The sequence below is a fragment of the Meleagris gallopavo genome, unplaced genomic scaffold (genome assembly GCF_000146605.3).
Source record: "Meleagris gallopavo isolate NT-WF06-2002-E0010 breed Aviagen turkey brand Nicholas breeding stock unplaced genomic scaffold, Turkey_5.1 ChrUn_random_7180001954427, whole genome shotgun sequence".
NCBI lineage: Eukaryota > Metazoa > Chordata > Aves > Galliformes > Phasianidae > Meleagris > Meleagris gallopavo.
Genome location: NW_011215378.1, coordinates 1 through 12,490, shown reverse-complemented (window position 1 = coordinate 12,490; position 12,490 = coordinate 1). Strand labels below are relative to the sequence as shown.

The window sequence follows — 12,490 nt, the reverse complement described above, 5'->3', positions numbered from 1 at the left end:
CGCAGCCGCCCGCCCCAGAAGCAGATTACCCCGAGCTGTCCCCAGACGAGCTGGAGGCGTACCCCGAGGAGGACTGCTCACCCCTCGGGTCCTACCAGTGGGGGGCAGCTCCCTACCCACCCCCCCGGCGGCACCAGGAGCTCACGGTGTCCCCACGGTGGTACGGAGCCCCCGGGGAGCAGGAGCAGTACGGCACTGAGACGGTATGGGGTCAGGGAGGGGGAAGGAGATGGGGTGGGGATGAAGATGAGGATGAAGGTAAGGATGAGGACAGAATAGCAACAGGGATGGGGAGGAGGACGGGGACAAGAATTGGAATGAGGATGGGGCGGAGTTGGGGGTGAAAATGGGGAATAGGATTAAGGACAGGGATTGGTGTGAGGATGGGGAGGGGTGTGAAAATGGATGAAGATGAGGATGAGGATGGGGATGGCAACAGGGACAGGGATGAAGATGAGGACAGATGGGGATGGGGATGGAAATGGGGACAATGATAAGGATAGGGATGGGTGTGATGATGGGATGGGGACGGGGTGAAAATGGATGAGGATGAAGATGAGGACGGGGTTGGGACGGGGATGTGGAGGGGGACAGGGATGAAGATGAAAATTGGGATTCAGGTAGAGGTGAAAATGGGGATGGGAATAAGGATAGGGACAGGCGAGATGATGAGGATGAGGATGGGGATGGGGATGAAGATGGGGATGAGGACAGGGATGAGGATGAAAGTTAGGGTAAAGCGTGAGGATGAGAATGGGGAAAAGAACAAGTTAGGGACTGGGATGATGATGAGGATGAGGATGATGATGAGGATGAGGATGAGGATGAGGATGAGGATGAGGATGATGATGAGGATGAGGATGAGGATGAGGATGAGGATGAGGATGAGGATGAGGATGATGGCTGGTGACTGTCCCCAGGTCCTGGCAGGTGGCCTCCACCAGCGGGCCAGCAGCAGCTCCAGCCAGGACAGCGGGTTGCTCGCATGGCCCGGTGGCACCCCGGTATCACCAGGGCTCCGCGAGGAGAAGGTGAGCACCCCTGGGGACACCTTGGGGACATCATGGGGACATCATGGGGACATCATGGGGACGTGGGAGCACGCAGAGGCGGGGGACTCTGCAGGCTGTGGAGAAGGGCAAAGCTGACCCTGTGCCTTCATCTCCAGCTCAAAAGCCTCGACAAGGCCGGTGTGCTCAACAGGACCAAGACGATGGACAGAGGGAAGCGGATGCGGTGAGTGCGTCCCCACGTCCCTCCAGAGGGGACAAAGGGTGGCTGCGCTGCCGCCGCTGTGACCCCCACCTCCTCCTGTCCCCAGGAAGAACTGGAGCTCGTCCTGGACGGTGCTGGAGGGCGGAATCCTGACCTTCTTCAAGGACTCCAAGCACTCATCTGCGGGTGCTCTGGTGAGCGCCATGGGGCCACAGGAGGGGCAGCACCCAAGTGGAGAGGGAGAGAACCCATGGGATGGGGTCAGAACACGTGGGGTGGGACCAGGACCCATGGGATGGGGTCAGAACACGTGGGGTGGGACCAGGACCCATGGCATGGGGTCAGGACCCAAAGGACAAGACCAGAACCCAACAGGAGAGGGCAGGAACACATGGGATGGGATCAGGACCCATGGAATTGTGTCAGGACCCATGAGATAAGGGCAGCACCCAATAGGAGGGGGCAAGAACCCACTAGATAGGACCAGGGCTGGATGAGAACCATGGGATGGGGCCAAAACACATGGGGTGGGGTCAGAACCCATGGGACAAGTATAGCACCCAATAGGAGAGGATGAAAACCCACAGTGCGGGGCCAGAATGCGTGGAGTGGGGTCAGGACATGGGACAAGTCTTGTCCCATGGGACAAGAGCAGAACAGGAGAGAGTGAGAACCTATGGTGTGGGGTCAGGACCATTGGGGTAAGGTCAGGACCTACGGGATGGAGTCAGGATCCACAGGACAAGGACAGACCTTGCACAGGGCTGGACATGGTGGCACTTTGGGATAGGCAGAGTGTCCAAGCCATGCAGGTGCCATGTGGGTGCTGTGTGGATGCCATGAGGGTGCTGTGTGGGTGCCGTGTGGGTGCCGTGTGGGTGCCGTGCCCCGTGCCCTGCTGTCACACACACCATCTGTTGGAGGAAGCGATGCCTGTCCCAGCCCACAGCCTGCACCGAATGCAGAAGTTGCACCGGGGTCTTGCAACACCCCACAGTGCTTATGGGGCCAGCACAGGGTGACGCCGCCGTCCCCATGGTAGGGAGGTGGCTTGGGGTCTCCAGCATCAATGGGTTGGAGTTGGTGAAGGGGAATGCATCCAGAGCGAGGACGTGGGGCAGGACAGCCTGTCCCCATAACGCCCTAAAGGGACGTGCCCCCCACGGACTGCCAGGAGCGCAGACAGGGCTGTCGGCAGCAGACTCTCACCCCAAAGACCCCTCAGGTCATTTCAGGGCTGTCCCATAAGGTGACAATGATCTTTGGGTCACCCACAGACGGTGGCACAGGGAGATGTGGGTGACCCCACAACTGCAGGGTCCCCTCATTGCCATGGGGTGGGGACAGACGTGTCCCACTGCTGTCAGTGGGGACAGCGCTGCCCTTAACGGCCACATTCTGGGTGGAGAAAAGCCCGAAGTGGCGTCCCGGGGTGACTCCCTGTCCCCACACAGCGGCACCCCACCACCCTCACCACCCCGGAGCACACGGTGGAGCTGCGTGGAGCTGCCATCGCCTGGGCCAGCAAGGAGAAATCCAGCAAGAAGCACGTGCTGGAGGTGAGCGGGGGGACGGCGCGGGGACGCGGGTCACCCCATGGGGTCACCCCCTCACCCCAAACATCCCTCCCCCAGCTGAGGACGCGGGAGGGCTCCGAGTTCCTCATCCAGCACGACTCGGAGCAGATCGTCACCACGTGGCACCGGGCCATCGCCGACAGCATCGTGCTGATGGTGAGGGGCGGCCACGCCGCGGTGTCCCCCCACACGTCCCCAACCCCTCCGACTGACCCCGCTCCCCCCCAGGGCTCCGATGTCCCCACCGAGGAGGACGCCGAGAGCGGGACGGAGTTCGGCTCGCGGGAGAAGCTGGGCGGTGAGGAGAGGAGGGCAGTGGGTGAGCACCGCCGCCCCGTGCCACCCGATGTCCCCACGGGTGATGCTCACCCTGTCCCATCCCACAGCACCCACCCCAGGTGACAGCGATTCCAGCAAAGTGCGCAACAAACTCCGCAAATTCCTCCAGCGGCGGCCGACGCTGCAGTCCCTGCGTGAGCGTGGATACATCAAAGGTAGGGATGTGCCCTGGGTGTCCCCAGATGTCACCTCCCGCCCGTGCCCACCTCCCCCTTTTTCCCCCAGATCAGGTTTTTGGGTGCTCGCTGCAAGCGTTGTGTGAGCGGGAGCACGGCACGGTGCCACGGTTTGTCCAGCAGTGCATCCAGACTGTGGAGAGGAGAGGTACCAACGTGGGGACGTGGGGACGTGGGGACGTGGGGACGTGGGGACGTGGGGATGGGGTGATGGCAACGTGGAGACATGGGGATATGGGGATGTGGGGACGTGGAGATGGACGTGGGGACGTGGGGATGGGGTGGTGGCAACGTGGAGACATGGAGATATGGGGATGTGGGGATGTGGAGATGCAGGGACATGGGGACATGGGGACATGGAGATGTGGGGACATGAGGATGTGGGGATGTGGGGACAAGGTGGTGGCAACGTGGAGACATGGGGATATGGGGATGTGGGGACGTGGAGATGCAGGGACATGGGGACGTGGAGATGGACGTGGGGATGGGGTGGTGGCATCGCTTCTCTCAATCGAGAAAGTCCAAGTTTGGTGAGGAATCCCACTGGGTCTTCCCAAAACCATTGGGTTGGGGTTGTGAGATGGCACAGTCGTGCTAAGAGATGCCACTGGCTGTCCCCACACTGGTGCCACCAGTGACCATGTGGGAACAGCCCTGGGGACATGGGGACGTGGGGGTGGGGTGCTGACGTTCTCGCTGGGGTAAGCTCAGCTTTGACAATAGGGAATCCCATGGGGTTTCCCCCAAAATCCATTGGGTTGGAGCTGTGTGTTGGCATGGCCATGCTAAAAGTGTCACTGGCTGTCACCACACTGGTGGCAGTGCCACCTGGATGACCGTGTGGGGACAGCCCTGGGGACGTGGGGATGGGGGGGTGGCATTCTCACCAGGGGAAGCCCAGCGTTGACGTTAGGGAATCCCGTTGGGTTTCCCCCAAAATCCACTGGGCTGTGGCCATGCATTGACACGACTTCGCTCAAAGTGCCACTTGCTGTCACCACATTGGTGGCAGTGCCACCTGGATGACCAGGAGTTGTCACCCCTCAGGGTTGGACATAGACGGGCTCTACCGGGTCAGCGGCAACCTGGCCACCATCCAGAAGCTGCGCTACAAAGTGGACCACGGTACTGTCCCCACGTCGGGGGTCCCAGGGGTGTCCCCGAATGCCACCCGTGGGTGTCCCGTGTCCGAGGTGTCCCCGTGTCCCTGCAGAGGAACACCTGGACCTGGATGACGGGCGCTGGGAAGACGTCCACGTCATCACCGGTGCCCTGAAGCTGTTCTTCCGCGAACTGCCGGAGCCGCTCGTCCCCTTTGGGCACTTTGACAAATTCATCGCCGCCATCAGTAAGGGATGGGGACGGGGATGGGGGACGGGGACGGGGACGGGGACGGGGGACACCCCTGTCGTGTCCCGTGTCCCACCGTTGACACCCATCCCCTTGCAGAGATGCAGGACCCGGTGCGGAAGGGACGCTGCGTCCGTGACCTCGTGCGCTCGCTGCCGCCCGCCAACCACGACACCATGAAGGTCCTCTTCGGGCACCTCTGCAGGTGACACCGTGTGGCCCACCATGGGGCCACCAAAACCCCAAAGGCAGAGGGGGGATGGGGCCACGTCGTGGGTATGGGTCCAATCTAAAGACGTTTGGGGGTCCATGTAGGGAGAGATCAAGTTTCAGGGACCCCTGCAACCTCATATGGACCAGGCTCTGGGTTTACCCAAATCCATAAGGGTCTGGCTTTGGGGTTCCCCATGGGAACAGGTCTGTTCCCCAGATCCTCACAGGGATGGGTCTTGGGGTTCCTCATATCCCCACAGGAACAAGTCTTAGGGTCCTCCAGGGCCCCACTAGGGACTGGTTTGGGGACCTCCATAGGAATGGGTCTTGGGGTCCTCCAGAGCCCCATAGGAACTGGCTTTGGGATTCCCCATAGGAACCAGTCTTGGGGGCTTCCAGAGCCCCATGGGGATGGGTTTTAGGGGTTCCCATAGGGATGGGATTTGGGGTTCCCAATAGGAACCACTCTTGGAGTCCTCCAAATTCCCGTTGAAACTGGTTTGGGGATCTCCATAAGAACTGGTCTTGAGGTCCTCCAGAGCCCCATAGGTACTGGTGCTGGGGTTCCCTACAGGAACAGATTTTGGGGTCCTCCAGAGTCCAGTAAGAACCAGGCTTTGGGATTCCCTATAGAAACTGGTCTTGGGGTCCTCCAGAGTCCCACTGGGACTGGTTTAGGGATCTCCATAGGAACTGGTCTTAGGATCCTCCAGATCCTATGTTATGGGGGTCCCCATAACTCCGCTGTGATGGGGACTGGGAGGTCCTGCAGAGCCTCACGGGTGGGATCACATTTAGGGGACTGGGATCACATTTAGGGGACTGGGATCACATTTAGGGGCACGGTGGTGACATTGTCCCTTGTCCTGCTGCAGGGTGATTGAGTTCAAGGAGGAGAACCGCATGTCGGTGCAGAGCATCGCCATCGTCTTCGGCCCCACTCTGCTGCGGGCACCGAGCGAGGAGGGCAGCATGGCTGTGCACATGGTGTTCCAGAACCAGGTGGTGGAGCTCATCCTCAACCAGTACGGACACATCTTCCCTGATGGGTAGCGTGTGACATGGGGACACCACGGGGACACCGTGAGGACACCATGGGGACATCGCAGGGACGTCATGGGGACACCATGAGGAAACCATAGGGACACCATGAGGACAGCATGAGGACATCGTGGGGACATCATAAGGACACCATGGGGATGCCATGGGAACATTGGAGGGACATCATGGGAACACCATGGGGACACCATGAGGACATCATGGGGACACCATGGGGACACCATAAGGACATCATGGGGACACCATGGGGACACCATGAGGACATCATAAGGACATCATGGGGACACCATGGGGACACCATGAGGACACCATGAGGACATCATGGGGACACCATGGGGACACCATGAGGACACCATAAGGACATCATGGGGACACCATGGGGACACCATGAGGACATCATGGGGACACCATGAAGACACCATGGGGACACCATGAGGACACCATGGGGACATCATGGGAACACCATGGGGACACCATGAGGACACCATGGGGACATGATGAAGACACCATGGAGACATCATGGGAACACCATGAGGACACCATGGGGACATGATGGGGACACCACGCAAACATCATGAGGACACCATGGGGACATCACAGAGACACCATGGGGACATGATGGGGACACCACGAAGACACCACGCGAACATCACGAGGACATCATGGGGACACCGTGGAGACACCATGGGGACACCATGTGATACCATGAGGACACCATGGGGGATGGCGTGGGGACACCATAGGGACACCGTGGAGCCACCATGGGGACACCATGGGGATACCATAGGGACTCAGGGACATCAGACTGGATGACAGCACCTGAAGGTGGCATGAGGGAGGGGGACACCGCTGGAGACGGTGACATGGACCCTCTGGGGATGGGACACCAGGATGGGGTGTGGAGATACGTGGCCGGGAGCGGTGCTCCTCAATAAAGAGATCATAAGGACATGAGGACAGTTTGGTGACATGGGGACACCAGGGGGGAGATAAGGACACAGAGACACCATCAGGGACATGGGAACACCATCAGAGACGTGGGGACATCAATGGGGATGTGGGGACACCATCAGGGACATGGGAACACCATCAGAGATCTGGGGACATCAATGGGGACGTGGGGACACCATCAGGGACATGGGGACATCATCAGGGAAGTGGGGACACCATCGAGAACACTAGAACTCCAATGGGGACATAGGGACACCGTCAGGGACATGGGGACACTGATGGGGATATATGGACATGGGGACATGGGGACGTCAGTGGGGACATGGGGACACCACAGCAATGCTTTGGGACCCCATGGGGACAGGTCACAGCGAGAGCAGTTTGGGGGACAACTGGGGCACTTTGGGGCATCATGGGGACACTTTGGGACATAACGGGGGTGGTTTGGGGTGCCATAGGGACACTTTGGGGCACTTTGGGGCACAATAGGATCCCTATGATTCAATGGGGACAGTTTAGGACATAGTAGGGGACATTTGGGGGCACTTTAGGGGCAAACTGGGGCTCTTTGGGGCTGTAGAGGACAGCTGGAGACTCTTTGGGGACCTGATGGGACACATTGGGGCTGTTCAGAACAGGTTTTGGCATTTTGGGACCCGACAAGAACTCTGTGAATCAATGGGGACACTTTGGAATGGGGTAGGGGACATTTGAGGGCACTTTGGGGACACAGTGGTGTTCTTTGGGACAGTTTGGGGCTCTTGGGGACACAATGGGAACTCTGTGATTCAATGGGACAGTTGGGGATGGGGTAGGGGACATTTGGGGATATTCTGTGACACTGAGGACACAATGGGGACACAATGGGGACACAATGGGGTGTCATGGGGACACTTTGGGGCACTTTGGGCCACAATGGGAACTCTGTGATTCAATGGGGACACTTTGGGATGGGGTAGGAGACATTTTGGGGGCACTTTTGGGGCACAGTGAAGCTCTTTGGGATTCTTTGAGACACAGCGGGAACTGAGTCAGTGGGGTCACCTGGAGATAAAAAGGGGACATTTGGGGGCATTTTGGGGCACGGTGGGAGCTCTGTGATTCAATGGGGGCACTTTGGGATGGGGTAGGGGGCATTTGGGGACACTTTGGGGGCACGTTGGTTCTCTTTGGGACGGTTTGGAGCTCTTTGGGACACAATGGGAACGCTTTGTGATTCAGTGGGGAAATATGGGGACATCACGGGGACACTGGGGCATTTTGGGGCACAGTGGGATCTCTGGTTCAATGGGGCACTTTGGGAGGCGGTAGGGGACATTTGGGAGCACTTTGGGGGCACTTTGGGGCACTCGGGGACAGTTTGGGACACAATGGAAACTCTGATTCAATGGGGGCACTTTGGGATGGGGTAGGGGACATTTGGGGGCACTTTTGGGGTACACTGGGGCTCTTTGGGACACAACGGAAACTTTGTGAGTCGATGGGGACACTTGTGGACACAATGGGGACACTTTGGGGCAGTTTGGGGCACAATGGGAGCCCTGTGATTCAATAGGGATGCTTTGGGGTGAGGAAGGGGACATTTGGGGGAACTTTAGAACACTTCAGAGCTGCAGGGGACAATTGGGGACACTTTTGGGGCACATGGGAGCTCTTTGGGACAGCCGGGGCTCTTTGGGGCACTTTGGGACACAATGGGATCTCTGTGATTCAAAGGAGGCACTGTGGGATGGGGTAGGGGACATTTGGAGGCACTTTGGGGGCAAACTGGGGCTTTTAGGGACAATTTAGGGCACTTTGGGTACTTTGTGATTCAACGGGGACACTTCTGGACCAGAGAGTGGGGACACTTTGGGGGCACTTTGGGACACAGCAGGGACTCTTTGGGACCCCGTGGTTCCCCAGGGGGCCCCACTGCGTGGCAATGGGGGCGGTGCCAGAGGGGGGAGGACGGCCCTACACCGCCCCATAGATCCCACAGACCCCCGGTGTGCAGCTCCAGGTTTGGGGGGGAGGGGGGAGGGTGGGGATTGGGTTTAGGATTTGGGGACGGGGGAGGGGGACCCTTCCCCCCCACATTTGGGGGCAGTATGGGGTTATGGGGCGGGATCGGCTTTGGGGCCGCAAATCTGCTTTAGGGGGGGTGGTGGGGATGGGGCGGAGTGGTACAGTTCTGTGGGATCGGGGGGGGAGGGGGGAGAAGGGAAAAAATGAGGAAAAAAGGAAAAATAGGAGGGCAAAGGGGGGGGAGGGAGGGGGGTGAAGGGGAAGAAGGGGAAATAGGGGCTGTTAGGGGCTGTTAGGGGCTGTTAGGGGCTGTGGGGCCGGGCGTCTGCCCCCCACCATTACTCACAGTGCAAAGGTCGCAGCCGCGCTGCGGAAGTGCCCCGATCCCATTCCCGGCCCCGAGCCCCACAGATCCGGCTGCACGCAGGTAGGGGCCGGGCCCCATAGCGGAGCCCCGTGGGGATTGGGCTCTGGGGTCCCCAAAGTCCGTAGGGACCGGGATTGGGGTCTCTTCAGAGAGATGAAGGTTTAGGACTCTGCATCCCTGTGGGAACCGGACTTGGGGTCTCCAGAGCCACACAGGGATGGGCTTCGGGGTTCCCCATAGGGACCAGCTTTTAGGATTCCCCACAGGAACCGGTCTTGGGGCCCCCAGACCCCCACTGGGACAGGCCTTGGTGCTCCCCATAGGGACTGGCTGTGGGGTTCCCCATGGGGCCAGGCTCAGGGGTTCACCAGAGCCCCATAGGGACAACACTTTGAGGTGCCCCATAAGGATCAAGCTTAGGGGTTCCCCATAGACCACAGCCCCATAGGGACTAGTTTTGGGATTCCCCATAGGAACCAATTTTGGGGTCCTCCAGACCCACACAGGAGTGGGCTTTGGGGGTTCCCATAGGGATGAGATTTGGGATTCCCAATAGGAATCACTCTTGGGGTCCTCCCAAGCCCCATATAGATGAGCTTTGGGATACCCTCTACAAACCGGTCCTCAGAACCCCATAAGGACCGGCTTTGGGGTTCCCCACAGGAACTGGGCTTGAGGTCCTCCAGAGTTCTATCAGGATGGGCTTTGGGGGTCCCTGTAGGGACCAGGTTTTAGGATTCCCCACAGGAACCAGTCTTAGGGTCCCCAGACCCCCACTGGGACAGGCCTTGGTGCTCCCCATAGGGACTGGCTGCGGGGTTCCCCATGGGGCCAGGCTCAGGGGTTCACCAGAGCCCCATAGGGACAACACTTTGAGGTGCCCCATAAGGATCAAGCTTAGAGGTTCCCCATAGACACCTGCACTGGGGTCATCCACGGCCCCATAGGGACTAGCTTTGGGATTCCCCATAGGAGCCAATTTTGGGGTCTTCCAGAGCCGCATGGGGAAGGATTTTGGGGGTTCTCGTAGGGATGACATTTGAGGTTCCCAAAAGGAATCACTCTTGGTGTCCTCCAAAGCCCTGTAGTGATAGGCTCTAGGGGTCTCATAGAAACTGGTCTTGGGGTCCTCCAGAGCCCCATAGGGATGGGTTTTGGGGTTCCCCATACAACCTGGTCTTGGGGTCCTCCAGATTCCCACTGGAATTGGTTTGGGGATCCCCATAGGAACCGGTCTTGGGTTCCCTGTCTGGACCGTCCTTGGGATCCCCAGAGCCCCACAGGGACGGTCTCTGGGGGTCCCCACCCCATTGCAGGCACCATTGGGGCCGAGATGGAGCGCAGCGCCTGAGCCGGACGGGGACGAGCCATGGAGACGGTGGTCATCGTGGCCATCGGGGTTTTGGCCACCATCTTCCTGGCGTCCTTCGTGGCCCTGGTGGTGGTGTGCAGACAGCGCTACTGCCGCCCCAAAGACCTCCTGCACCCCTATGACACCAAGTGAGCTCGGGGACGCCGCGGCTGTCCCCATGTCCTTGTCCCCATGTCCTTGTCCCCATGTCCCTCGGTGTGTCGCCATGGGCGGTGTGTGGACCCCATGGGTTGGGGACAGCGCTGGGGATCTGTCACGCATTATGGCATTGGGTTGGAAGAGCCCCATCGGGATTGGAGAGGTGGCACCAGGGTGTCCCCAAGTCCTTGTCCCCTTGTCCTTGTCCCCATGTCGTTCGGTGTGTCCCCAATGGGTGGTGAGGACACCATGGGTTGGGGACAGTGTCATGCATGATGGCACTGAGGTTGGGAAAAGCCTTTGGGAACACCATTGAGGATGGAGAGGTGGCACCAGGGTGTCCCCCTTGTCCTCATGTCCTTGTCCCCATGTCCTTGTCCCCATGTCCTTGTCCCTTTGCCCCCCGGTGCAGACCCCAGTGGGATGGTGCAGATCCCATGGGTTGCAGAATGTGTCACACATGACAGCGTTGGGATTGGAAGATTCCCAGTGGGGATGGAGAGGTGGCACCGAGGTGTCCCCAAAGCCACCCGTGTCCCCTCCAGACCCATCGTGGACCTCATCGGGGCCATGGAGACGCAGTCGGAGCCCTCGGAGCTGGAGCTGGACGACGTGGTCATCACCAACCCGCACATCGAGGCCATCCTGGAGAACGAGGACTGGATCGAGGACGCCTCGTAAGCACTGTGTCACCTGTCCCCAAAGTGCCACCGCTGCCCATGGGGGTGAGGATGGGGTCTGCCCCGATTCACACCTCCTCCGTCCACAGGGGCCTGGTGTCACACTGCATTGCCATCCTGAAGGTGAGTGCCCCCAGTGTCCCCGTGGCCGGGGACCGATGTCCCTGTGGTTGGCATCCCCAGTGTCCCCATGGGTGGAGTTCCCAATATCCTCATGCTCGGTGTCTCTGATGTCCCCATGGTTGGTGTCCCAGTGTCCCTGTAGTTGGTGTCCCCAACGTTCCCATGATTGCTGTTCCCATTGTTCCCCTGGTTGGTGTCCCCATGGTCCCAATCTCCCCGTTGTTGGTGTCCCCAAAGTCTCCACGGTCCCAAAGTCCCCACGGTTGGTGTCCACCATATTCCCATGATCCCAGTGTCCCTATTGTTGGTGTCCCCATTGTTCCCCTGGTTGGTGTCCCCAGTTTCCCCTCAGTTGGCATCTCCAATGTCCCCATGGTCTCAATGTCCCCGTGATCCCAGTGACCCAATTGTTGGTGTCCCCAATGTCCCTATTGTTGGCGTCTGATATGTTTCCATGATCCTAATGTCCCCATGACCCCAATGTCCCATGATCCCAGTGTCCCAACGTCCCTGTTGTTGATGTCCCCAGTATCCCCATGGTTTCAGTGTCCCCGCGGTCCCAACGTCCCCATGGTTGGCGTCCCCGGTGTCTCCATGGTCTCAATGTCCTTGTGGTCCCCGTGTCGCTATTGTTGGTGTCCCTATTGTCCCTGTGGTTGGTGTCCCCAGTGTCTCCACGGTCCCAAAGTCACCACGGTTTGGTGTCCCCATTCTTGGTGCCCCCACGTTTGGTGTCCCCCCTGTCCCCACCGTCCCCACAGATCTGCCACACGCTGACAGAGAAGCTGGTGGCCATGACCATGGGCTCGGGTGCCCGCATCAAATCCCCCTCCAGCCTGGGTGACATCATCGTGGTGGCCAAACGCATCAGCCCCAGGTGAGGACAGGGGACGGCGGCGCATCCCCACGCACGTCCCCACGTC

The 12,490-nt window shown here is 59.5% G+C and overlaps 2 protein-coding genes across 5 annotated transcripts in view; both read left to right on the top strand.

The window, feature by feature from the left end:
• The window catches only part of ARHGAP27 (Rho GTPase activating protein 27), a gene marked incomplete at its 5' end in the record, with an annotated part of 8,479 nt that extends 2,315 nt beyond the window's left edge, over positions 1-6,164 (top strand). The window contains 13 exons of the mRNA XM_031557736.1: positions 6-203; positions 921-1,031; positions 1,169-1,236; positions 1,322-1,409; positions 2,670-2,774; positions 2,850-2,948; positions 3,021-3,090; positions 3,179-3,286; positions 3,357-3,455; positions 4,355-4,432; positions 4,521-4,655; positions 4,757-4,862; positions 5,746-6,164. Of these exons, the coding sequence (XP_031413596.1) occupies positions 6-203; positions 921-1,031; positions 1,169-1,236; positions 1,322-1,409; positions 2,670-2,774; positions 2,850-2,948; positions 3,021-3,090; positions 3,179-3,286; positions 3,357-3,455; positions 4,355-4,432; positions 4,521-4,655; positions 4,757-4,862; positions 5,746-5,923 (1,443 nt within the window). The remainder of the gene's footprint in view (positions 1-5; positions 204-920; positions 1,032-1,168; positions 1,237-1,321; positions 1,410-2,669; positions 2,775-2,849; positions 2,949-3,020; positions 3,091-3,178; positions 3,287-3,356; positions 3,456-4,354; positions 4,433-4,520; positions 4,656-4,756; positions 4,863-5,745) is intronic.
• A 2,627-nt stretch (positions 6,165-8,791) lies between these two features.
• On the top strand, positions 8,792-12,451 carry TMEM98 (transmembrane protein 98). 4 transcript variants are annotated; one of them, XM_019611692.2, is made up of 6 exons: positions 8,865-8,882; positions 9,250-9,314; positions 10,571-10,754; positions 11,310-11,441; positions 11,534-11,567; positions 11,699-12,322. In XM_019611692.2, exons 3-6 carry the CDS (start codon positions 10,624-10,626, stop codon positions 11,852-11,854), a joined length of 453 nt encoding a protein of 150 aa, XP_019467237.1. In that variant the 5' UTR covers positions 8,865-8,882; positions 9,250-9,314; positions 10,571-10,623; the 3' UTR covers positions 11,855-12,322. The 4 variants fall into 4 exon arrangements, with proteins under 4 accessions (XP_019467238.1, XP_019467237.1, XP_010726415.1 ...); XM_019611693.2 differs by lacking the exon at positions 9,250-9,314 and having other exon boundaries at positions 8,792-8,882; XM_010728113.2 differs by lacking the exons at positions 8,865-8,882; positions 11,699-12,322 and adding an exon at positions 12,329-12,451 and having other exon boundaries at positions 9,237-9,314.
• The last annotated feature ends 39 nt before the right edge of the window (positions 12,452-12,490 follow it).